Source organism: Pelodiscus sinensis, chromosome 9 (genome assembly GCF_052426305.1).
Source record: "Pelodiscus sinensis isolate ZL-2025 chromosome 9, ASM5242630v1, whole genome shotgun sequence".
Classification (NCBI taxonomy): Eukaryota; Metazoa; Chordata; order Testudines; family Trionychidae; genus Pelodiscus; species Pelodiscus sinensis.
The window spans coordinates 48,575,228-48,603,080 of record NC_143060.1 but is presented as its reverse complement, the minus strand read 5'-3'; the positions used below and the strand labels follow the sequence as shown (position 1 = coordinate 48,603,080).

Here is a 27,853-nt window from a genome sequence, read left to right as displayed (position 1 = left end):
CATTGTGCACATGACTTAAAGAATGTGGGCCATCCCAATGATTTCAAGTCAGACTATTTAAATGCACTGAAGTTAAGCATGGGCTTAAATGTTTTGCCAGATCAAGGGCGAATGCTTTTGCTTTTATGGGTTTCTGTTGGTGCAAGTGTAATTGCATTTTACAATATTTAGGGCAGCATTACAGTTGCACAAAGGTGCACACATTTCTTTCCTTGTACTTCTACCACATCATGCTTCTGGGTGTGAGCTGATTCAGAAGAGGACAGGAAGAAATCCCCCACCATGTATAGCATGTTACCTTGGGTAGGTACATTAAAGTGGGAAAGGAGTTTCCTTCTGAAGCACCTAGTCACTGGAGTTGATGTACCAAAGACATGACCCAATGTAGCAAATTCAATATTCTCTGGTGTGTAATTTTAAATCTGGTTGAAGTGAGACTGTTGCACTAATTTCATTTTTTGACACATGGTTTTCAGTGTTAGGAGTGAGCTGTTAATGAGCTCTGGCAGGGTTAAAGTCACTGGATATAGTTCTGCAAACATGTTTTTTACAATTCTAATTATTCATAGGGCAGCAAGCATGGAGGAGTTGCTTGCTGTATCTGAATGGAAATTATATTGCCACAAAACCATAGGAGGTGATTCCAGTTGTAGGCCCTAATACTATACTCCTCACATAAAACAAAATTCCCTTTAAAATCAATGGCTAATCGAAGCAATGAAGCCTAAGAATATTGCCATTGAAGATATGACCTACCATATTTTTAGAACATATACATCAACAACCTCCAATAATAATCCCAGTTATTTTATGTACCAGTATGTTTGGTAAAACCGTCATATTTGGCATTTGCTAAACTGTATTGAAAGATCCCGTTTTCAAGATTTATTTTTATTTATTGTGATATCTCCAGCTGAAATACAGAATTTTACAAAGGTGCTGCATTTGTTGTTGGCCAAATTAAGTCAGCAGCCAAGTCATGAACAATGTTTAATACTAGATGCCTCAAGGTTTGGGAACATTTTTCTTAAACAAATGTACATATTGCTCACTGTATCATGTGTGCTATCTGTTATATAATTTTAAATTTAAAAAACTGCAAATTATTTATCATGCAATTGAAAACATTTAGTTATATTTAATTCAGTTAAATGAGCACCCATACATACCACTAGTTACTATACAGATATCACAAAACATATATTTTGCATCTATGGGTAAGTAGTATCAACAAACTATTTACAGTTACCCCAGGATAAGCCTGGCTGCATGAGGAGAGATGGACAGCATAATTTGGCCAGATACTTCAGTGTAGGCATTTTAATTTTTAAACAATACAATTTTACTTTCTATAGAAAGTATGTTTCTACTTGCAGAGATAGGCTATATCTAGAATACGTAGAATTTTTGAAAGAGAGAATCCATGGGAATTTGCATATCTTCTTCTGATCTCACTTTCGAAAGAGGATCTTTCAAAAGTGAAAGTAGTCTGGACGCGGGATTTTGGAAAAAAAAAAACTTTTATTGAAAAAAAAACACTCTTCCTTAAAAAAGGAGGTTTACACATTTTTTCTGAAAAAGGGGTTTTTCCCCAAAAAAAGTGTGCAGACTACTTTCACTTTCTAAAGATCCTCTTTTGAAAGTGAGATCCTCTTTTGAAAAAAACCCATAGTTTAGACGTGCCCTAATTGTAAAAACACCAGCTTTCCAGCCCTGTGAATTTTCAGACATAGCTCCTCACTGTATTGAAGAAAAAAATCACTTTATTATTGCTATTAATACTGCATCATCAACATAGCTATAGTCAACCTGGATTCTATTCTAGCCTATGTATCATCAGCACCATCTTTAAATGAGTAAATATGATATCTAGTCATTGATTCAAACAAGGCTCCTCACAAAGCCATTTTTGTAGGGCATCCTTTCAGTTTATAAATACGATTTAAAAATACAGAAATGTATTATGGCCTACTAGCTGGTAAATTTTCATTTAAAAACAAAACAGGGATGTTTTTATTGCAAAAAAACTTCCAATAAATTAAAAACAACTATATATATTTTCTTAAAAGTGTGAAAATATTTTTCTCTGGAACTGAGATCTGATAGACCAATTTTCAGATATGGCCTCTAAAATTATAACTCACAATTTCCAAGTCCAAGGTTTTCATTCTCAAATTGAGTAAATCTCAATAAGCCCTCAATTTGCATCTGCAAATGCAGATGCAAAACTCAGAATTACATGTACAAATTATAAGAACTGTGTGTTTAATTTTAGGGATTCATCAATATTTGCCTATATGGGAAGCCTATTCATTGACTGACTATGAATTAGAAATAGAAATTATATTATAAGAAACATGACCGATTTAACCCAAGGTATGTTATATTGTGTTTGAATGTAACAGTGTGGCATCCACCTCATGTGAGTGCCCCCTTCTGTAGTCTTTAAATAGTCTTGGCCCTGGTATCAAGTTGAACCCCAGGCCATGTCTACACTACAGGGAAGATCGAAGCTGCTGAAGTAAATCTCCCGGGATTCAAATCAATGGGTCTAGTGAAGACACGTTAATTCAAACTGAGGAAGCGATCCCATCAACACCAGTAGTCCTGCTCCTACAAGGAGTTAAGGAAGTCAAAGGGAGATTGTGCTCCCTTCGACTTCCCGTGGTGTGGATGGTGCCAAAATTTGATTGAAGATACTTCAACACAAGTTACTCAATTAATTGGAGTTGGTATCTTAATTCAAACTTATCCCCTACTGTAGACCTAGTCCCAGAGCTTTCTCCTGGAAGGCAATGGTTTGGCCCTTCTGGCCCCAGCTCTCCAGCTGGACCTCTTAACAGTTCAGATCACCTTCTCAGGGTTTAATCGCTGTCTAGTTGTGAGCCACTTCTCCACTGGCTTATGCAGGGGATCCAGGCTTGTTCGTTACTCTGGATGTCAGTCCAAGGATGCTAAGAATATCAGCCACACTCTGCCATGTCTCTTTAATCAAACTGCTTTTAGTTCCCTGGGCCATTTCCCTGCAGCCCCAGCCTTTGCTAATGCTTCACCCTTACCTCAGGACTCTCCTATCCTCAGACCCAGCAGCCAGCCAGGACCTTTTCCTCGCTCACCCAGTCCCTGTCAGCACGGAGCTGTCCATAGTGCTGTAGTTCCCTTTGGCCATTGAGGAGCACCATCTATACTCCTTTGGCTCCAGCAAGGAACTGACTCCAATCTGCACTTCAGCTCTTTTTGTACTAGCTTGCAACCCTGTGATTGTCTAGCCTCTCCTGACTGGCTTCTTATTGTGCAATCTCTCTAGGCATCTTAGAGGACTGAGCTCCTTTGCTTCTTTCCTGGAACAGGTGTGGCAGGATGCTGGGGCTTCCAGCAGTGGGTCTGTGGGCCTAGTCCACCCTGCCACAATGAATAAAACACTTATTAAATGCCAGATGTTGACTATCAATACTGATGGAAGAATAGAACATCATTTACCTATGTATGATAGAAATGCAAGAATGGATACATTGAGATTTAAGGTAGATGTTAAATGGTGCTGATGCCATGTATTTAACTGACATGGACATGAGTCCAGACCAAACTTCCCCAAGGTTTGGGCATGTTCAGATATGGAATTTAGTATGTTCTACAACCTTGTTTTAAATCTGACCACTGATGTAGACTGTAGACACATTATAAAAAGCTTTTTAAAGTTATCTTGGCAAGCAGGGGGCTATGACAAAACAGATGATTTGTGCAAGGACTATTTAGTTTTCCAATCAAATCTTCAAACTGCCCTTAAAATGTCTGAATTACCTCTTTGGAACAAATGTAATGTTCTAAAATGTGTTGTATTACAAACGTTGCCATCTTCAATTGATTTTTTCCCTGCCTCTGGCTGCTCTTGTAACATTTTTGTGTTTTTCAGAATCAGAGCTCCAGCAACAACTGTTTTTCCAATTAGAGCTTCCCATTATATAAGAAACATAAATGAGGGTTAAAGTCATGATATAAGGTGTACTGTTACCAATGGTTGATAATTGCAAGCAGAATACTTGCTGAAACTGATTTGATTCAACATCATTCATATTTATTATAGAATCATAGGGTTGGAAGAGATTTCAAGTCATCAAGTCCAACCGCCCTACTAAAAGCAGGACCAATCCCAATTGTGGAGCTCTCAAATGCCATAGATTTGAATACAACGCTACAGTTATTTTGTCCGTGAACAACTGGTAAGGAGATAAACAGCTGGTGGTCAGAGCACTGCACTGTTCTCACTGCTGCTTCCATCAAGATTAGTGCAGACATCCCCTATCATAGCTAAAATGAAGCACACAGCCCCCCTAGTACTTAAAAAAAAAAAGCCAACAAATGGGTTTGTGGAGGAAAACAGGATTCTATGGGCAGTATTTGTATGGCATTTGCAGAGGCTATACCATGGCCTTGTCATAGCAGCACAAGCCTGGATTCTGTTCTGCGCAGTATCATTAACTTTTGGACCCTGGGTAAACGTAAGTTGTTTGAATGGGTAGGATGCAATCCTGCTCACACTGACTTTAATAGCAGAGGATCAGGCTGAGGCAGCACTTTGAGGTCCTTGAGTAGGGGCTACCAAACCCCAAATCATTAATGCCAGTAGCTATTGAATCAAATGTGATTTTTTAAATGGATCCGAATAAAAGGGATCTATGTATTGTTTGGCAAAACTATTTGTGGTGAAACTTACGTTTAACTGGGCATGGAGGTTAGTCAGATATATAGAGCTCGTGACATTCAGCATGAGTTCAAACTTCAGCAAAAACAAAACTCAAAGGCTGCGTCTAGACTGGCATGATTTTGCGGAAATACTTTTAACGGAAAAGTTTTTCCGTTAAAAGTATTTTTGCAAAAGAGCGTCTAGATTGGCACTGGTGCTTTTGCGCAAAAAGTGCTTTTTGCAAAAGCATCTGTAGCCAGTCTAGACGCGATTTTGTGCAAGAAAGCTCTGGCGGCCATTTTTGCCATTGGGGCTTTCTTACGCAAAAAATTCCTTCCCTGCCTACACTGGCCCTCTTGCGCAAGAACACTTGTGCAAGAGGGCTTTTTCCCGAGCGGGAGCGTCAAAGTATTTGCGCAAGAAGCACTGATTTTGTGCATTACAAAGTCAGTGCTCTTGCGCAAATTCAAGTGGCCAGTGTAGACAGCTGGCAAGTTTTTGCGCAAAAGCGGCCGCTTTTGTGCACAGTCTTGCCAGTCTAGACGCACCCAAAATGCAACAGACTCTAATTCTCAGAAAACAGAATAGTGTGCATGGAAAATCAAAGTCACTCTGGGAGCTCTAGGAAAATCCCCTTCTGTTGCATTAGTCCTTGTCCTGGCCAGAGTGGGAGCACTGAAGTGGAAAGAATGCTGGTGTTATCACTATGGCACCAAACCTTGCCTAGACCTCCTAAATCTCCAGCAATGTCACACCAGTAATTGAGTACAAGCAGGCAATTTCCCTGAAATCCTCGGCAGACAAGGTCAGAGCACCATGCATCAGGGAACAGACCTGAAACAAGGAGGATGAACTCCCCATCAGCTGGTTTATGAGAGTGAACAATAGTCCAAATCCAGATGTCTGCCCCCCGTGTATCTCAACATTGCCAAACCACAGGACTGAAGAGGCAAATGAAAGACAAAAGGAACTCCAGGCACTGATGAGCAAACAAGTGATTAGTTTTACCTTAGACTCTTATTTTAAACTCAAGCTTCGGGAGGGATAGCTCAGTGGTTTGAGCATTAGCCTGCTACCCCCAGGGTTGTGAGTTCAATCCTTGCAGAGGCCATTTGGGGCAAAAATTTGTCAGGGATGGTACTTGGTCCTGCTGTGAAGGCAGGGGACTGGACTCGAGGTCCCTTCCAGCTCTAGGAGATAGGCAATTTAAAGATAGGGAAAAGGGTCAATGCTCCATCTCCTGAAGAGGACAGCCATAGGATGGCTGAAGAACAGATGCCACACTCCATCCTAGTGCCTGTATTGGTATGGGCTGCCTGAGGGTGGGGCAAGTGTGAAAGGAGGTGCATACCACACCCTCTTCAAAGGTGATATAAGTGTCACAGTGATGAATACTGTTGGGGAGTCTCCACAAGGATTCTGACCTACACACGAATTTTATACCTCCCTCCAAAGTGCTCATTCAGGCTTCTGGGTTACAATCTAGCCTTGACTAAAGAAGATGAGGCCAGCAGCTTTAAATCAAGATGTAAGAACATGCGTCCAGGGGTCAGTGAGGAGAGAACATGGTCTACTGGCCATCTTCTGGAGCTGTAATGTGTTCACATGGTCTCTTTGGGTAACACCAAGTACCATGAATCAACAGGAACTCAAGTATCTTCTCGAGTTAGATGACCAACTCCCACTGCAAGTCAAAAGGAGTTGGGCATTTAAGTCTCCTATGGACTCTTTGAGAACCTCAGCCTGAATTCACAAGAGACAAAATCCCCATTGGCTTCAGTTTTCAACAGAAGAGCAGGGTACACTAGCAGCAAGAGAGAACACTTTGGAATTATAGATAGGCATAAAACTCCCAATAACTTTAGTGGTATAGAATCAGGACCTACAGGCCCAATCCTGTTTCTACTGAAGTTAATAGAAGTTTACCCACTGACTTCAGTAATGATGATGACGATGATGATTATGTGTTATGATGGCACCCAGAGGTCTTACTCAGGACCCTACTGTGCTAGTTACTGTGCCCACAATAAATACAAAATGACAATCTCTGCCCTAAAGAGCTCTCAGTCAAAATCATATGACAAGAGAGGTGGATGAAGCAGCCAGGGACAAAAAGAGAATGACAAGGTAACACCAGTGGTGAAAGTAATTTAAAATTTCTTACAGGGACTGTCCTATTGCAACCCGGGTCCCTGCCAGCTCTTTCAACAGCCCCCTGCTGGCTTTTGCCACAGCTCAGCCAGCTCTTGCTGGAGTTGCCCACCAGGGTGCGCCCTCTTACTTTCACCTCTGAGTAACACTGATGTGTTGGGTAGAAGCCTACTGCCTCAGCACCCCAATTATCTAGCCTGGCAAAACTGAGAGCAGGAGCAGACTCCAAGTTTTAAGAGAGGCAACGTTTGTAATTTGAAACTAAGTGGACTGGATCCTTATCTACTATAAATCATCATTGTTCTGATTTATACTAGCTGAATATCTGCTCTAAGGTTATTGGGTTTTTATGTTCTGAAAGAATATGAGGAGCCACCCTAATTTTTATGTGATGATTCTACATTCTGAATTTACAGATCTTAAAAGACTTATCTACACCGTAAGTAAAACCACATTATGTTTAGCGACACCTTGTTCTAATAGTGGTAGAAATGTAGCCGTGTTAGTCTGGTGTAGCTGAAACAAAATACAGGACTATGTAGCACTTTAAAGACTAACAAGAAACCATCTTGTTAGTCTTTAAAGTGCTACATAGTCCTGTATCTTGTTCTAATAGACATTATTTTTTGTGTGGAATGGATACCGTCCCTACATTAGAATTAATAAAATAGGTCTAATACCATAGGACTCAACCGTGAAGGCTGGATTCTGAATGAGACCAAGCAAGACAGAAAATTGGATTTGAACTCTGACCTCTACAAAAACATATGCTTTCTTTGAATTACTGTTAAGAACAAGGAAGCCTTTCATTTTTCTGCAAAGCCAATCAAAGAGATCACTTTTTAGATGTTGCTCCAGGTGCCAGATTTTGTTATTTTTATGCACTTCTAATTTAGGTTTTTTTAGTCATAAATATTATGTTTCCTGATTATTTTAAACTGCCCACTACAAGTAGTCTGCCAGCTACAATATATCCATTGAATAAACGTGAGTTACCAAATTTGGATGATATAATCATAGTTTTCAGTGGAATCTCGTGCTTTCCATTTAGCTAACAGGATAGCAATGGAATTAAAAAGGTATTTTTGGAAAATTTCCTGCTCAAAAGAAAAATATTACTTAGCAAATACTACCAGCATCCCTTGGAATAAATAGAAGGGTCCTTCTTTAAATCTGCAGAATATCCTAAATATGGGTAAATGTACTTGCAAGTTGAGTTGATTTTGCAGAGCACCCCAGAACAGCTGCTAGAATATAGTACTGAAACAGCCAGTCTGTTGTAAACAAGGCATCCTACATGCTAGCATATTTATGAATTGCAGGGGGTAAATGAGATGATCTTCCAATTAATTCAACTGTTAGGCCTACCAATATTGAAAGAATTGCTTTTAGTGACTTATTCCTCACAGATGCTATCGAATACAAATGCAATTGTAACAAGGTGTCAGTAATCTGAAAATTAAAGGATTCAGGTTCCATATGAATATTTAAATAATAAGATGTGATTATAATTATTCCTTGTGAATGGAAGCTGTTCTGTTCTTTTTTGTAAATTCCACCAAATCTGCAAAAATATAATCTTGCAATTCCTGCTGAAAAGTCAAATGATTTTCTAAAAGAGATACTTGTTTGAAGAAAGCTTACATAAAAATGATGTTTAAAGTGTTCTCTGAGAAAACCAGAAGGATTAACACTTTGTTAAAAAATTTTTTTTAAGGTGTAAACTGTGAGCTGGAAATTGACGAGTGTTTGTCACAGCCTTGTCTAAATGGTGCAACCTGCCATGATACTTTGGGTAGCTATTTTTGTTCCTGTGCACTTGGATTCCAAGGGGAGATCTGTGAAATCAACATTGATGAGTGTGCTAGTCATCCATGCCTCAATGGAGGACAGTGTATAGATGATGTCAATAGGTATGTATCTTAGATATAGAGTAACTTATTCACATGACGGTCCAATGCTATTTAACTTGAACATGAATCACTCGATATAAGGGGAACATGGTCAGCTGAGCTGTTAAACTGTTGATTTCATTTACCAAGAGAGCCCAATCCTGTACTGACTTAAATGCAAGTTTGGGTGCACTAAGAAATGCAAGATTGGGCCCAGAGCTGGTAAACTGATGGGAGTCTGCTGGAAAGACTGACTGCAAGGTGGATTCTTCACATTGTACCTTACAAAGCACTGATCAGTCAGCTCGGCACAACTATGATATAAAGGTGACTTCTGCACCATTTGGATAAAACAAATCTTGAAAACCATAGTCATCCACCAAAACTTCAGTTTCTTAATCAAGATGAGGAAGTGTACAAAATACAACATGTTGGCATTGTTCAACTCTTCACTTTGGAAGAATAGAAACATTAAAGAATAGTGAAATATCGGGTAATAGTAGCCGTAGCAAGATACATCATTAGGAAGAAATATCGGTGCAGCTACAAAATGAATGCATCTAAAAAATGGATGTTTTTCCAGAAAAACAATACTTGCGTCCACACTGCCATTGAGTTCTTTTGGCAGAAAGTTGAAAGCATGGAGGGGTTTTTCCAACAGCGGTAAACCTCATGCTATGAGGAAGAAGCCTTTTTCCGAAAAAGCTTTTTTGGAAAAAGGCGTGTGTGGATGCAGAAGAGGGAGCTCTTTCAAAAGAAGAGGCCTCGAGGAAATAACACAGCTGCCCCGGTGGCCACTCCATCCAGACTAATCACAACTGAAATGCGAGATAGCGTCCAATCAATGTGGATACTATCTTTTGAAAAAGCAGATTGCTTTTTCGTTGCGCTTTTGCTGTGTGGACACTCTCTTTCAAAATAAGCTTTTCTGGAAGATCTCTTCTGGAAAAACTTCTTCCAAAAGAAGCTTGCGGTCTAGATGTAGCCCGTGTGAGGCATTTTACAGGCACATAAGACAACATCCCCTGACCCAAATAGCCTACGATCTATATAGACAAAAGACAGGGGAAAAATAAGGGAAAATGACACAGCTTACAAACAAGTTCCTTCTGCTAAAACTAACAAGGAGATCCAAGTGAAAAGTAGACAGGCCAACCCCTCTCTCCAGGTTTCAGCTCTTTGATGATAGCTTTACCTATGGGACATATGATGACAAAAGAGGAGAAATGCAAAAGTAAAATCTGTATTTTAGAAATTAGGATGGAAAATATCAGTTAGTTCATCTAGACAATTCATCGGACAGTGCAGGATTGATCCCTACAATGTGATTTCAGTTCTTAAGGAGCTATTTTAAAGGTACAAGTTAAAAAGAAATCCATCAGATCTATGTCATCAGAAGCCTGGGCTTGATTTCAGTTCACAAAATGAGAAAGATCATGTTCTAGCAATGAACTTTTGCACTATATTATAAAATCACTCTAACCTTGCAGAATTCCCTTTCCGTAGTACTGAATGACTAAGCAATAGAAAGCAATTCTCAATTTTCCAGTGCAGCTGAAAAATAGTGGACTGAGAGAAAGAGGTCATTTTGCATGTGAGCCTCTCGGCAGAGTCATTTAGAAAGTCTGAGACCTTTTGAGGACACTCACATATTGTGAGCAGCAATAACACTCATTCTTGACAGACTAGATCACACTCATTTGCCTACTGGAGACTAAAACTGCGGCACATGTAAGAATAGTTTGAAGTGACTGATTGTACTGCAGTGTATCTGCAGGTCAGTTTGGTAATCATAATAAAAAAGGATCTGCACTAATTACATTAAAAATTACAAAAAAAAGTTGGAGCAGAGCAAATTTGAAATATGAGGATAGTTAGCCAGTCATTTTCTGCTACCCGACCTCATATGAAGATGTTTGAGTTAGAAGAAGGCTTTCATTCTTCTCATCTTAATTCCTCCTTTCTGCCTCATCCTGAAGTGAAATTATAATCCTTTAATGGACAAGCTGCTGCTAGGCGCTTGAGTGTGAAGTCACAGATTTAGCATTATGAGCTATTTATTCAAACACTAGGTCAAATTCTGCCCTCGTATTCAGATTTGAAGTTCTGTTACCTTCAATGAGATTACATGGGTGTAATATAGGGCAGAACTTGACACCCCACGCCCAACTTTCTTCTCAAACCAATTTCACACCCCTCTAACTACACTGATGCCAGAAGAGTGTCTGCTGATTTCTACTGGTACCCACAAAATAGTAGCAAGTGCACACACAAAGTATAGCTCTGTGCCCTCAAAGGACCTGAACCAAAGCCCATTGAAGTCAATGGAAATACTTGCAGTGGGATTTGGGTCAGTCCTAAAACAGGCACTGCTCTGGACAGGTAGCTATTTTGTACATTAGGAGAACCTGAAGCAGAGGGCCACAAGTAAAATTGGTGTGATGAGCTTTCAAGGGAACACGGCAATTTCTCTGAGAGCGTATACCAAGGAAATCTCAGCCCTCAGCACGTATGGATGGGGAATTTTGAGCCTCACTTGGCTTTCTCCCATCCTGCCCTGTGTTGACTGATCATACATACCAAATCCTCTATACAAGTCACCCTTGAGGATCCCCTAGCAAAGCACTGCAATGTGTAACAATTGAGTGTATGTGAAAAATGAGCACACATGCAGATTTGGCAGTTCAAGCAATGCTATTTGAAAATTCACTATGACTTCATTTCCGGGTCAAGGGAGAAGAGAGGATTGCATGGCCAGGGGATAAACTCATTCTCAAAACACAGATATTCACCAAGCAGAAAATGTGTCTAGGAAACACATAGGGAAAACCAACCAAAGAAAAATGTCTTTTCTTTTCTGAGAATATTTTTAAGAGCTTCTCTCAGGCCGAAAATCAATTAATTGATCAGAGGAGTCCTTCTTACCACATTTAATTTCCCAGATTCCAGACACACTGGACTGAGTTAATCTGTGGTCCACTACAGTCCAATGTCCATTGGTCTTTGTGGTGTTACACACAATAAGAATGGATTTGTGAATTTTTTTCTACCATTCAAAGAAATACTGTAGAATGTTCATACTACAGTAGAAATGTTGCATTATGCTCTGATGTTCAACAGCATTTCTTGCTTCTCCAGAATAAGACTTTGGAGTTAAATCCTGACATCACAAAACACGCGTAGTTTTTTATCCCAAGGCAAGAAATGTCATGTTCAATCAGATTCTTCATCCATGAAGAATGGATTTTTTTTCAAAATAAAGGAAATCTAATATAGTAGCTGAATTAATTTATTTTCTGAGACATGCGCAAGTTCCCTGTTCTTACTAGATAAAAAGCTTCAGGGGGTAGCCGAATTAGTCTGTAACAGGAAAAACTTAAAAAACAACAAATAGTCTGGTAGCACTTTCAAGACTAACAAAACATGTAGATGGTATCATGAGCTTTTGGGGGCACAGCCCACGATACCATCTACATGTTTTGTAGTCTTAAAGCTCATGATACCATCTACATGTTTTGTTAGTCTTTAAAGTGCTACCAGACTATTTGTTGTTTTTTAAGTTCTTACTAAATAAAGATGAAATGCAAATCACCCTAACAACCATATTATAACTTAGCCATATTGAAGAGGCCTGTCTTTTTGTAGGACATGTGTTGCATGCTTACTTGGTCTTGGATCATGGCAGGAAGACAGGAGGTATGACATATCATGGTGCAATTACAAGGCACGGTGTGTAATGCAACACAGATGCCATTTCTGAAATCAGCACAACTATCAGTTGCCTGCAGACAGTTCACTGTTGCATATGTTCATATCTCATCTTCATACACAAGGATGGAAGACAGCAGATATATTAGTATTATTTCTCTTTCAATATCACCTAGAGGCCTCACCTCAGTTTAGGGCCTCATTGTGCTAGCCCTCCACATTCTCAGAAGTATCCCTACAACTTACATAAGACATAGGCAGGTATAAGAGAGGAAATATTATTAGTTACATTTTATACAGAGAGAACTGAGGCACCAAAGCTTCTGCAAGGTGGCATAGGAAGTCTGTGGTAAAGCCAGAGACTGAACTCAGATCTCCTGAGTCCCAGTCCTCTTCCTTTCCCCAAAAGACCCAGTGCTTGGGAAACACTGTCCCTTGTTGAAAGTGTTACGAGTGTGTCAGGCTTGCAAGGCATTGTGCTTTTACACAATAAGAAATACTATTCTGATTTATTTTCCATTTTGCCCACAATGTGCTACATGTTGTACAAACACAAAAGGAGGCACAGAGCCTGCCCTTTCACTTTTAAAAAGAGTGTCCTTTTTAAATAGGTTATCTCAGCACAGTATGCTGTAGAACATGTTTTCACTGTAAAAGTACATCAGTCCAAAGATATACTTCTAGTTGGACTCAATGTTGGCCTTTTGTATTGCAGGTACAGCTGCAACTGTACCAGTAGTGGATTTACAGGCCTGCAATGTGAAATCTTAATTCCCTTATGCCAGTCAGAACCATGCCACAATAATGCTACCTGTGTGGACAATGCTGGGAATTATATATGCTCCTGTTGGCCAGGTAAGCTCTGCATTCCCTTACAAGTATTCTCCTTTCCTTTAAAGTAGAGATGTCCTCCCTACTGTGCAGACTGAAGAAGACATGTATCTACCTACATTTTAAAATGCTGTATGTGACCAGCCTTGGAAAGGGTTCCTGGGAGAGAACCTCAGTATAGGTCCATTTGTTTCAATAGGACTCTGACAGTTTACCCCAGCTGAGGATAGACGTGCCCATGTGAGATCAGAATGAAAGGTGTTCTCCAAGGGTATGTCTACACTACAAAGTTAATTCGAACTAACAGATGTTAGTTCGAATTAACTTTGATAGGCGCTACACTAGCGATCCGTTAGTTCGAACTTAATTCGAACTAGCGGAGCGCTTAGTTCGAACTAGATAAACCTCATTCCACGAGGACTAAGCCTAGTTCGAACTAACTAGTTCGAATTAAGGGCTGTGTAGCCGCTTAATTCGAACTAGTGGGAGGCTAGCCCTCTCCAGCTTTCCCTGGTGGCCACTCTGGCCAACAACAGGGAAACTCTACTGCCCCCCTCCCAGCCCCGGAGCCCTTAAAGGGCCACGGGCTGGCTACGGTGCCCATGCCAGGTGCAAGCCTGCCAGCACCCAGCCAGCAGACCCTGCACCTGGCACGGCTCGAGCCAGCCACCCGATGCCCCCCAGCCCTCCGCCTCTTCCCGGGACCAGGCTGGCGGCTCCCGGGAGCCTGCCCGGGACTGCAAGAGGCGGGCGCCCGCCTGGTCCAGTGCAGACATCGTGGACCTCGTCCACGACCTCCACACTAGGCACAGGAAAGTGGCTGTCTAGGGCAGGAGAGCTGCCAGCCTGGCCACCCAGGAGCAGGTTTGCATGAAAATCAAGGTGGTCCACTGAGACCCCCGACCCTGAGCCCTGAGATTAGAATGGCAGTACTGGGTCAGACCAAAGGTCCATCTAGCCCAGTAGCCTGTCTGCCGACAGCGGCCAACACTGGGTACCCTGGAGGGGATGGACCGAAAACAATGACCAAGCCATTTGTCTCGTGCCATCCATCTCCAGCCTTCCACAAACAGAGGCCAGGGACACCATTCCTACCCCCTGGCTAATAGCACTCCATGGACCCAACCTCCATGACTTTATCTCACTTCTCTGTAAACTCTGTTCTAGTTCTAGCCTTCACAGCCTCCTGCAGCAAGGAGTTCCACAGGTTAACTATTTGCTTTGTGAAGAACAACTTTCTGTTACTAGTTTCAAGCCTGCTACCCATTCCTTTCCTTTGGTGTCCTCCAGTCCTTCTATTATAGGAACTAATGAAGAACTTTTCTGTATGCGCCCTCTCCACACCACTCATGCTTTTATAGACCTCTATCATATCCCTCCTCCGTCTCCTCTTTTCTAAGTTGAAAAGTCCTAGTCTTTTTAGCCTCTCTTCATATGGGACCTGTTCCCAACCCCTCATCGTTGTAGTTGCCCTCCCCTCTCCCACTCTATCTCTTCCCCTCTCCCAGCTCCTTTTCCCAGTCTCACCCAGTTTTGTTCAATAAAGAGAGTTTCTATTTTTGACCACACATGTCCTTTATTTTGTACATCAGGAAGGGGGGCTAGGGAGGGGTAAGTGGAAGGAGGTGAGGGAGGAATGGGGTACGAGCCCCCAATGGGGAGGACTGGGGTGGCTCTGCGGGCTCCTCGGGATGGAAACTCTCCTGCAGCCCCCCGATTGACTCCTCTCCCCAGATGGCAGCCTGCGGCAAGTGCAGCCGGGCTGATGTCCGAGTGCTGTGATGTGCCGAGTGTGGGCACTCAGGGCACTCCAAGCCAGGACTGGTTTGCAAGCGGGAAACCCCCTGAGAACTGTCTGTCCAGGGTGGGGGTTGGGACCCTTTAAGCACAGCCCTCGGCTAGCCTGAGACAGCAGCTCCATTCTCTAAGTCCTCATCTGATGCCCTGCTGGCACTGCTTCCGGCCATCCTTTACCCCAGTTCAGGGTCCACTCTGTGTGGACGCTACTTCGAATTAGCAAAACACTAATTCGAACTAGTTTTTAAGTCTAGCTGCGCTAGTTCAAATTAGCGCTGTAGTGTAGACATACCCCAAAAGAGCAAAGCATTACTAAGTCAAGTCATTAGTGCAATTGGCACTATAACCTGGGATTTATTTCCCAGTTTCATGCTTAATTTATCAGTCCATGAGAGGTGGGAACTGTTGCTGCTGTCACCAGCACAAAATCGATTTGATTGAAAAGAAAATGGAGGTTCTCCTGCACCACCTCTTAAATGCACCAACTGGAAATAAATGGAGCTATAAGTGGATTGTGGAAACGAACCTCCTGTGGGTCTCTGAGCACACCCTTACAAGTTAGAACAAGGGTTACTAAACAGGGTGCCATTTCAGAGTTTTGTGCCTCTTCGTGCTGAGGAACCAATTCATTGTCTGTTGTTGGAGAAAATGCTCTTGTATCCCCAGCCAGGTTGGAGACATTATAGTTTTGAGAGAGACTTATTATGGTTAGTCTGCATGCCGATAGATTGGTTTTTTTGCTTACTAAAATGTAGTGGAAGCATAGATAATAAGGTGGTGGTTGCATTGGCAATACATCGATAAAATAGACTCAGAATTATGCAGGAGTCTCAGGAATAACAAGTCTTTGCAATACTATAGTGCCTTCCATTAAAGGAACTAAAATCACTTTATAAATATTAATTTATCTAACTTGCCTACACTCTTATGAAACTTGCAGTCAAGTTAAGAACATGTCTGATGATTCTTAGTCCTTTGCCTGAATCACAGGACCACCATCCTTTTTTATATGCCTCGCCATTTTAGAAATGTGTGTACAATTGAACTGGCATTGAGGGAAAGCTGAGGGTTCTTCCATTTCCCCTTCCTTGAGAGCTTTTCGAATCTGAGGTTTTTTTCCCTTCTAGTCCAGCTACATCTGCTACTTGCTTATTATCAAGGTGTAAATGATGTATTTGGAAAAACTGAACCAATAAAACAGAAAAAAAGCAATGGCTGGAAAAGGCCAGCTGTTTCCAAGTAAGGCTCCTCTTGGGCAAAGAATACTAACTGAACAAACATGCACATAAAAACTAAGAAAAGCTTGGAGCAGTAATGGGCAAAACTTAAAAGTTTGCTTCCATCCCACTAATCACCTTAAAGTATGGATGCTTATCATACACATTTATACTCTTTTGGGTCTGCACAGCTGGGCAAACAATACTATAAGAATTGTCTTTCTCCTTTGTTTGACAAAACTTCTTACTTCTAGTAAGTACCATGAAAATAGACCCTCTTGCTGGGGATTTTTGGAACCATAAAACAGCAGCAGAAAGAAAATGGTTAAAAATGAACACATAAAAATCTTAACAGCTCCTTTTGAACCTCAGAGGACATTCAGATCCAAGGTTCTGGTTTGGCATGTTACAAAGTTTGTATCCAGATTTATCCAGAGTTCATGGTGCTCAATATTTTCAAATCCAGAATCTTGGTTCTGACTACTTGTTGCTCTCCCATACACCATGTATATTGTTTGACAATAACACTCTGAATATTGTTGAGGACTAATATTCTCTTAGGCATTTGTTGAGAAACTACAAGCTTGGAAGCAATCTTTTCCCTGGGAGAACTGAAACTTCACACACATTTTAAGTGGCTTACTTGTCCAGGGAGACTCATAAGTTTTGTAAGACTGAGTTAAACACCTTCTGATTTCTGTTCACAGGCTATGCAGGTTCCCACTGTGAGATTGATGTGAATGAGTGTAACAGTAATCCCTGCTCCTATGAGAGTGAATGTGTGGAGAGGTCCTGGACATCCTGGTATGGACGTATTCCAGAACTGCCAGAAGAGTTCAGCTACCACAGAGCATCAGGTTATGTGTGTAACTGCCGGCCAGGATTCACAGGTAAGCCGGTTGGGAAAAACGGAATATATAACCTCCTGTAGTATCCTGTGGCTCTGATATAAATACATCATTAGAACAGTTACATGGTGAATAGGTGACATAGTGCAAAGGGTCCCCCTGGTGGTCATAGTAAATATGTATTTTTAGCAGAAATAATGAGGGACTATTAATTTATAAAATAAGAAGTTGTAAAGCTAGCAAGTTACCATCAGTTGCTAAACTTTATGTCCAAAGTAATCTCTGAGCAAGGAGACTTTGTGTCCTCTGCATTTTTCTGCGTGTCTCTCTCTTGCTTTTGTTGCATTTATTTGAATTTTATTAAACGTTCCTTTAGGTAGGGACTTTTTTTTCTTATCTATTTAAATATCACAGTGCACACTTTAACAGTCCACAATGGGGAAATGAATAATAACAATGATGCATTTTTGTAAGTAAGCCACCAGCAGCTCCTACCCTGTAGCTTGAGCCCCCCCTTTTCCCACCCTGAGCCTTCCCCGAGCCCTCCCCTCCTGAGCACCCTGCTGCCCCCCAACCTCCTGTCCTCACTCCTGCACCTCCCCCACCCCACAGCCCTGAAGGACCTGAGCAACACTGGGTAAATCTGAAAAATGTACTCGAAATCTGCCTCCACTGCATAGTTTGTCAGAAATGCTGATGCTAGCATCTCAATGAGAAGAGAATGGCAACATTCACTTCCAGTGGTGGCAAATAATTTCTCCATTTAAAGCTAGATACCCAGACTCTCAACTAATAAATCACATTGCTCAGTGGAAATTAAGAAAGACTGGGGCTGATCAAAATCTGAAGCAGTAGCACTGCTCAGTCTGGAGATAAATCCATAATCAAGTTAACACACTGCAACATACTGGCCACCGGTTCCATATAAATGCATATGTAAAACTGCCATCTACAATATGGAATGTCAGACACTGTCGACTGCTTATCTGTTCCACTGACTGGCTAAACTAAAGTGCTTTGGCTGCTAATTAAAAGTCTGTGTTTGTGGAGCTAAAGGATCTTATTTTCTTCTGACCTAAATACCTAAAGATCTGTGTATGTTTAAGTGCACTTTAGTACAGGTAAAAGGGTCTGCTCTAACATGAAGTCAAGGTGAATCTTTCCATTAATTTCAATGGCTTTTGGATCAGACATGGTTTTTGTAAACACTCCAATATCTGCCTTTGGAATATCATAGTTAGATGTGTACGTTTAAAAGTCAGTGCTGTCATTCAGTGAAAACCTGAGAATTGCTCGTTTTTGAAGATATAAAATCCCAGTTTTCTAGCCCAATGGCTCAGAAGATAACGAACTTACTCCAGGATAGAATATTGCCCATCTCAGGACGTTCAAAGGGAAAAATGAAATAAACTGTCTCTGGCAGTATTTGCTTTTTCATGGGGGTTGGGCTAATTCAAAAATTGTGTACAGACACTCCCATCTCAAGAGTTGGAGAAGGGAAAGATCCCCTCCCCCTATATTTCAATGAAATTAAAGGCAATTAAATAGATCTGAATTACACCACAAAGATTTGCTTCTCAGCTCAACAGAAGTCGGGGGAATTTATTCCCAAAGGAGGATTTTTTGAGGGAGTTGCAAGTGATTGAAAATAGAAGCTTAAGTGCCTAGAGAGGAGTGAAGCCCTCAAGATGCCAAGTAGCTTTTAGATGGTGCTGAGAGCATCAGCTCCCTTTTAAGCCAATAGGCACTGAGGATGCTCACATTTCAAGAGGTGCACAGTACTTTATAGGATCAGACTCTTAGAATGGGGCTGCTTTCACTGGCCACGGTGTCAGAGGGTTGGGTTTTCTATTTATTTACTATCTTTGTCCGAAGACAATTATTGTACTACAACTTATTCTTTGTGGCCTTGATCCGGCAGAGGGCTTTAGCACACGCATAACTTTAAGAAAGTGGGTACTCTCATTGGTCTTAAATCAGACATGTACTTAAGTAACTTGCTTGATTTGGTTCTATTTACATATGGGTTGCACGCTGTAACTGCTAATGTGGGGGCTTGGAGCCATGAATGTATGGTATGGCTTAGTACTACACGTGTCTGAAGAAAGCTGTTGGCTGAAAGATTAAACTTTTCACTTCCATGCATGGAGATATTTAATTGAAAGTTTACTGACATTTCAGCAAAACCAGCTTTGTACAGCGGGACATAGGACTTATTCCATTGTATAGTAACACAAATAAAGACCCCCAACCTAATGCCTACATTGGAGACTAGTGCATCACAAACATGACCATTTACATGCCACAGAGCTTGCTAGAGCTATCCAGCCAGACACATTCCAAAACTGAATTGATCCCAATGGAAAGTTAACAAACAAGAGCAGCTACCCCGGAGTCTTACACTGCACAATTGGACTCAATAGGAATTATGATATGAATCTTGATGAGAGTGGGATTGCACTGAAAACCATCAGCAACACCCAGAAGTTTTACATTAATATACCTATGTACGCTTCAGCAAGGATAGTGACGGCAAAATTAAGCATGCTGTTAGAGATCAGCATGCCCAGCGCCTGCTGCCAATTGACTTAACATTCATTATTAAGGACTTTACCATTTATGGTGTTTTCTGCCACCAGCGTTGAGTCCCCCAAAGGATTTTGGCACAGGATTATTTTTTTAAATGTTCCATCTTCCCTTTCCAAATCTCTTTGGCTCTTTTCCCAATGTGTTGGGGCAAGACATGAGACAACAATGTGGCCAGACTGATGACATATGTGCATGCATTGCTTAGCACCAGTTGTTGGATGGGCAGAGGAAAGAGAAGGAGGTGAGGCTGGCTGCAATGTACCACTACCAAGCAGCCTCTCAAGGCAAACCGCTTGTGCAGCCCTGCTCAGACCCAGCCTTAGGTGCGCAATGTACTTGCCTTGGGCCCCATGCCTTCAGGGTCCCGCACTGCCCAGTGCCTGGCCACTTGCTTGCTGTGCTGGCTGGGAGCCTTCTAGTGCCATGGCACAGCCAACCACGGTGCACTGCCTTGAGCCCCACAAACTTCTTGGTTGTGCCTGGCCCTGCGTAGATTTTACAGCTGTTCTCCTCTTGTAAAACCCCTGGCAAAAGGCATCAACAGCCATGCCACTTGCCCTCTTCTGGGAGGAACCTCTCAGTGTCATGCAGCTGATCCTGGAAGCAGGGGCTGCAAATGAAAGTTCCTGCCCCCATGGATGAATTGGGCTCAGACTATTACACAGCTATAAATATTATTTCTGGCATACGGTACCATACACAAGTCGCCAATCCCAAATGCTCAATAATCATGATTCAGAGACCCCAAATCATGAAGCTGAGGGATTGATTGGTTTTTAAATTGGCTCATGATTTTTTTCTCTGTTTGTTTTCTCATTAATTTCCCTGCCAAACTGCAATGGCTACATAACAGTCACTGTGCTGACAACTCTCTTGAATTTACACAGCAAGCCGATTTTGGCTCTTACTGCAATACCTGACTAAGTTCCAATGACAGTGCCACAGCCCATCAAGGAATTACACACTCACCCTTCCACCAGTTCAGTTCTCCTCTTGGAACCCCAAAGCTGTCCCTTGCCCACACCAAACACTTCTGCTCCTTCTGCAGCCCCAGGGGACTTCTCTCGCATCCCTAACCTGGACAGAGGGTATCTCCTGGGCAGGGGCTATTAACTGAAGCTCCCTTTACAGGCTAGTGTTGTGACAATGGAGAGAGAAGATGGGGGAGCAGCAAGAAGCCAAGACATTAAAGAGGGAGTAGAGCCACCTTGAAGTGGGGTATTCTTTCTGCTCCCTCCCCTGCCGTCACCTCTTGTGGAAATGGTATCAAGCTGTTTCCTCTCCCCCTTCTTTACCTAAGATCTCCTCTGGCTTCTGAGGGAGGGGACAACCACTCCGACTGGCTGTTCTTCCTCAGAACATGGGGAAGGTCAACAGTCAGAGAGGGTTCCCCCAAAGGCAGGGCTGAACATCATCTGTGGGCGGCCACTTCTTACTGTCTAGCAGAAACCAAAATCTCATTGGATAAATTTGCAATGTGGACAATGCTGAAGACAGACGGACCAGAGAGATTAGACAGAAAGCTTAGTGGCTGATCATGCCACACTCACTTTGACTTCCTCTCAGGCCAGGAAGAGCCAGAGAAGCTGTAAAGGTGGCAAGAACCTGTCCAAGCTCTTCAGAGGATGTGAGAGAAGTCCTGTGGTCTGCAGCGATCCCACCAAGCCCAGGAATCTGGCAGAGGTCTGAGTTCTAACTGACCATTATTGTGGACCTCTGCATAAGATAACGATGACTTCCAACTAGCTCTTGCCAGAACCTCTTAAAGGTACAGCTCCCCACATAGCAGGGTGAGGTGTGCCTACAGGTTGGAAAAACAACCAACAAGCAATTTTATGATGATAAGGGATGAGGAACATGACAAACAAACAATCTGACATCTTACTCAAGGCTAATTTGTATATTGGGGGTCATAAAAAGAAAAGTGAAATTGTGCATAAATTCATAAGCCTCTGATCCCTCAATGCCAAAATGAAGTCAGGTCTCACTAAACTCTCTTAGGGTATGTCTACACTACCCTCCTAATTCGAACTAGGAGGGTAATGTAGGCATACCGCACTTGCAAATGAAGCCCGGGATTTGAATTTCCCGGAGAAGTACAGCTAGTTCGGATTAGGAAGCCTAATCCGAACTAGCTACTCCGTGCCACGTGTAGCCGCACGGCACGGGGTTCGAACTGCCGGCATTTAAAAATGGCACCGGCCGGCTTCATGCAAATGAAGCCCGGGAAATTCAAATCCCGGGCTTCATTTGCAAGTGCGGTATGCCTACATTACCCTCCTAGTTCGATTAGGAGGGTAGTGTAGACATATCCTTAGGCCTTTCATTTAGGGTCAGACACCACATTGTAGCCAGGACATGCACTGGAATCAAAATTCCTGCCAGCCTTACCAAAATCAGAGTCTGGATCACTGTAGGACCATGTGATTTTTGCTCAGACTAGATGTAATCTTGTATCAATTCAAAGAAAGGGAAGATGGCCATTGTCAGGTATGCACCCTCGCTAGACTTAGGTAGAAAAAAGGAAAAAGTCCAAAAACTAACATGTGCGACCTCTGCCTCTACAAAACAAACCCTATGGTTTACGTGATAGAATGGCTCAGGGGGTATGTCTACACTACCCCGCTAGTTCGAATTAGCAGGGTAATGTAGGCGTACCGCACTTGCAAATGAAGCCCGGGATTTGAATTTCCCGGGCTTCATTTGCATAAGCGGGGAGCCGCCATTTTTAAATCCCTGCTGCTTCGAACCCTGTGCAGCGCGGCTACACGGGGCTCGAACTAGGTAGTTCGGACTAGGATTCCTATTCCAAACTACCGGTACGCCTCGTACCCCGCTTATGCAAATGAAGCCTGGGAAATTCAAATCCCGGGCTTCATTTGCAAGTGCGGTATGCCTATATTACCCTCCTAGTTCGAACTAGGAGGGTAGTGTAGACATACCCAGGTTTATATGCAGTGGGCCTGATTCCTCTCTCACTTATATCAGTGTAAAAATCAGGAGTGACTCCATTGCAGTGTGGAAGAGAAACAATGTAAAGATGAATCATTCAGGTTGGACCTCCCTTTCCCAGCACCCTCAGGATCTCAGTGGTCCCAGACAATGGAGTTTGCCGGATGAGAGGAGATCAAGGCTCCCTACCTGGCTGTCGGCTCTGCTTCCAGGTGGGGCTGTGCTCCTTGTTGCCTGCCGCTGCCTCCAGTCCTGCACTGAGCCCACCCCGGACAGGGGCTGACCCCGCTGTCTCCTGCTCCCAGCGCTGGCCTGGGCTGCATGCCCAGCTGAATCCTGGCCGGTGGCCCCACTACCTGCAGTTCTGGCTGGGGCTGCACACCTTGCCACCAGTCCTAGCCAGGGCATTGTTCTTCATAGTACTGGCCCCGCTGGGGCTGAGCTCCCCACTGCCAGCCCAGCTCGGGCTATGATTTTGAACCTGGCCAACCGGGGCTTCCTGGTCCAACAATATTCATGGTCCTGCCGTACCAGAGCTGTTGCCACACCAGAGAGTCCTGGATTTTAGATGTTTGACCCATAATACACCTAAGATACATTGTGCAGGGTTAGGACTTGAGTCTTATTTACTCTGTGACCCCTTTTACACCACACTGGCAGTGTGAAGGGGCCTTAAAGTGGGGGCAAATGTAATTTTCATCTATTTCATCCTAAGTTTACTAATATCCGTCTCAACACATTAACACCCATCGGACCAACTGAGAGGAGATTCAGTGGTAATTAGGGTCAAGCCCTATCTACATTAGAATGTTTTACCAGCAAAAAAATCCTCCTTTTTTCTGAAGCTGTTTATATACCACGGTCATGTCCATTTCAATTTGATGGGTGAAATAACCAAGTTCCTTCAGTAGCCCCGTTTGTATGTCACATGCATTACTCTTCCCCAAGCCATCTTTGGGCAAAAAGGAAACTGAGTTACAGCAACCAGTCACTCTCTAGCATCAGTCTTCATGACAGGAGTGGTGTATGCACGTACTGTACATCAATATATGAAACCCTCAGGGCCTGGCAGGTGCTCATGGCCTGTAAAATCCCAACACAAAAAAGACAATTAGCACTTTAAAGTACTTTCCCCACTCTCCCGAAGCCTCTGATCTTGAAAGAGCATTTGGACTTGCTTTAAATGTATCTTATAACACTTCTCTCCTCCAGTATTCTTAACCTTTCATCAACCCTTAACATCCTAGTACAGGAGCTGTTCACTCTCTTTGCCTGTGCTCATAGTGAGTTGATTCATCTGAGTCTTCTTCCTTCTCCCCTACTTTTTGCTGTTGATTGTTTTTAACTCCCAAAACCTAACAAAGCGTTCTTGTTGAATTTCATATGTGGTTCCATTAGCCACTTCTGCTGCTAAGCTCCAGAAGGGGCTCTAGAAAGCAATGGGCACGTCTTTGGAAATTCACTGAGGCATCTGTCTTAAATTCCAGTCCCCGCCTTTGTTCAACCCTCTTTCTTCAAAAGACTGCAGAGTCCTGTGGCACACTGAAGACTAACATATTTATTTGGGCATAAGCTTTGCATAAGCAAAACCACTTTGTCAGATGAAAAGTCATGCCCAAAGAAATATGTTAGTCTCCAAAGTGCTACAACGCATCTTGTCGTTTGCTCAGATAGGGTATGTCTACACTACCCTCCTAGTTCGAACTAGGAGGGTAATGTAGGCATACCGCACTTGCAAATGAAGCCTGGGATTTGAATTTCCCGGGCTTCATTTGCATAAGCGGGGAGCCGCCATTTTTAAAACCCCGCTGGTTCGAACCCCGTGCAGCGCGGCTACACGGGGCACGAACTAGGTAGTTCGAACTAGGCTTCCTAGTTCGAACTACCGTTACTCCTCATTTCACGAGGAGTAATGGTAGTTCAAACTAGGAAGCCTAGTTCGAACTACCTAGTTCGTGCCCCGTGTAGCTGCGCTGCACGGGGTTCGAACCAGCGCAGTTTTAAAAATGGCGGCTCCCCGCTTATGCAAATGAAGCCCGGGAAATTCAAATCCCGGGCTTCATTTGCAAGTGCGGTATGCCTACATTACCCCGCTAGTTCGAACTAGTGGGGTAGTGTAGACATACCCATACTGATTAACAGGCCTACTAGTCTGAGACAGGGCTGCAAAACGACTGAATGGTGCTCCTCCTTTCAACTTCTCTAGGCTACTTGGAGGACTCTGCTCAACTGTTCCCTACCTAGGTTAACTCTGGAAAATCCATCAGAGAGGAGGGTTCTGCCACCTCCCGTGTGGCAAGGGGATTCTGCAGCCCCCAGAGTGGATGGCACTTGTAAGGGTATGGATGTCACTGGAAAATGAAAGAAATAAGCATTTCCCTTTGTATGTTTCCACCTGTAGAGTTTGCATGGCACTTCAATGGGAGTTAATTCGGCACCCCTTCATCAGGATACATGCAGTTCTTCAGCTCTGGAAACACCACTTAGAATCATAGAGCTGGAAGAGACCTCAGGAGATCATCAGGTCCAGCCCCCTGCCCAAAGCAGGATCAATCCCAACTAAATCAACCCAGCCAGGGCTTTGTCAAGCCGAGACCTAAAAACCTCTAGGGATGGAGATTTCACCACCTCCCTAGGTAACTCATTCCAGTACTTTACCACCCTCCTAGGGAAATAGTTTTCCCTAATATCCTAATATTTTCCTTGTTCTCCTTTAGGGTGAATATCCAACATGGAGGAGTGTAAGAGTGGGTGCAGGGATTGGGAGGAAGTTGTGACCCAGGGTGGAGGGAGGGAGGTTGCAAAAGGTAGGAGGGGGAGGTGACCTAGGGTAGGGAATTGGAGTGTGGAAGGGGGTGGAGTACCAGGGTGGTGTCAGACCAGAATCTTCTCCTACACTCATGCCCTCTCCGGGATTTTGCACCCCAAACCTCTGCCCCAGCTCACAAGCTACTTCTTCACCCAAACTCCCTCTCAGACCCCATAGCCTCTCATGAACCCCAGTCGCCTATCCCGAGATCCCTGCTATACCCAAACTCTGTCCCAGATAACACACCTCCTCCATAGAATAGTGTGGCTCTTGACTATTTGCAAAAAGCTTGGAGTGCCCCCCTCTCATAAAAAATTACTGCCCAGCTCTGCCCTAGATTCAGTCTTAGAAGCCAGCCAGATGCTCTCTCTTGGCCCCTGGTGGCAGTTGCTCTGTCCAAGGTGCTGCAGTTCTCTCAGCATTGTAGACACAATCCTCACTCCTTGAGCTCCCAGCAGCAACTGACCTTGGCTCTGCCCTGCTGCTCCTCTTATCTGAGCCTGCTGGCACTGGATTGGCTGCTTCTTGTAGCCTCTTTAGGTGACTTGGAAGACTCACCTCAACTGCTCCCTGCTGTGGTTAATCCTTTTTACTCTTGCGTGGGGGAAACACCCTATCACAGAGAGCCTTTTGTTAAACTATGGGCTGAGAAATTACGCTTTACTACTGTCTTGTGGCACTTCTGTGCTTATCTAGCTACTAACTGTAGATTACTCCTATTGCAAATTAATTCAGTCTGCCGATTATATCTTGATTTAGAAGGAATGTTTGTTATAGAAATGCAAATATAAGCAAATGCAGACCCCTTTACAATGAAAATCTGTGCTGCAATCATGGCAGGACTGAACCTTGGTAATTCAGGCATGATCTCTAGATCTTTTCATCATGACACTAAATAAAAAGAAGACTCCAATTCTTGCAACTGTTGTGCAACACTGGAGATAATATTTAGGGCTCTAAGAGTATGTTTATACTGCATTCTTTTTTCAAGAGAGGAATGCAAATGCAGCCAAGAAAAATTGCAAATGAAGTGTCTATTTGAATTTCCTGCACTTCATTTGCATAATGGCATCCGGGCAATTTTTCGAAATACTCTATTTTGAAAGAAAAAAAATGGTCTAGATGGGGTTATTTCAAGAAAAAACCCTTCTTTCAAAATAAACCTTAAACCTCATTTTTTAAGGAGTAAGGGTTATTTGGAAAGAAGGGGTTTTTCTCAAAATAACCCCATATAAACTGCGTTTTTTCTTTTGAAATAGGGTATTTTGAAAAAGTGCCTGGACGCCATTATGCAAATGAAGCATGGGAAATTCAAATCCGCGCTTCATTTGCAATTTTGCCCAGCTGCATTTGCATTCCTCTCTCGAAAGAGGAATGCAGCGTAGACATACTCTAATGTGGGTATGAATGTTTTCCTCATGCATAATATGAATTCAATGAGAGATGTACCATCCTCAAAACCATCTCCCTGGATTTCATCATTCTTGAAAATGCAAACTATTCCTAGTAACAGGCATCTTTGCTACCCTATTTAGCAGAAAAAAACTATATAACTATTCAATTCTGGGTTTTTTCTGAGTTGAAATGCCTAAGAAATTAAAACCCAAGGAGATTTTACCAATACTAGTTTCAAACATCTAAACAGATTTTTGCTTTAGGATTTTGTAGCTGACCCATCATTACGATGATCTTTCTTGTCTGGTTACATTGTTACGCAGTGTTATATAATGCAGCCTGACGTGACTGACAGTGCCTGCAAGCAGTGGATATTTTGAATCTGGCACATCTCTCTGTGTAAAACATTGCTGCGCATAAACACTTTTGAGCATGTAAAACTTGTTCTCTTAAAGGAGAGAGGCTGGAGAAGGAAAGGAAAATGTTTTCTCAGCCATGGGCTCCCATGCTGTAGTACAGCTAGTATACCTACAACTGCAGGAATCCCCATGTCCTGAACTTGGGCTGAGCAAATTCCCATAGGGAGAGTTGCATATGATTGGCAGCGGGAGAGTGTTTCTCAGTTGTCCACGTGTATGAATTTTCCAAGGACATCTTTTCCCTTCTCCCCTTGCAGCCACTCCAGGTGGACTATTCCATTATCAAATGGATACCCTGTTAGAAAATATTCCAAATATCAAGAATTTTTTTCCTTTTGAGGCTTCTAGAGGCCAATACTATTTACCTCGAATCCTCTGACTACCATGAATAATTCTTCCTTCACTTTTTTTCTAGTATGACTGAATAGGGAGTGGTTATCAACTCCCTAATACAGCTGGAGACGGGTAAGATCTCTTACCTAGAACAATGTGGGTGCTGATCTTAGTGCCTCTTGAAAGTCACAGCATTCTATTTCAGGTCTTTGAGTAGAGATCAATTAA

General features: G+C 42.8%; 1 protein-coding gene across 1 annotated transcript in view; it reads left to right on the top strand.

Moving 5' to 3' along the window:
* Positions 1 to 27,853, top strand: part of CRB1 (crumbs cell polarity complex component 1) — a 171,833-nt gene that overhangs the window by 70,909 nt on the left and 73,071 nt on the right. The window contains exons 3-5 of the mRNA XM_075936696.2: positions 8,553 to 8,748; positions 13,151 to 13,290; positions 16,988 to 17,170. Coding sequence (XP_075792811.2) covers positions 8,553 to 8,748; positions 13,151 to 13,290; positions 16,988 to 17,170 — 519 coding nt within the window. The remainder of the gene's footprint in view (positions 1 to 8,552; positions 8,749 to 13,150; positions 13,291 to 16,987; positions 17,171 to 27,853) is intronic.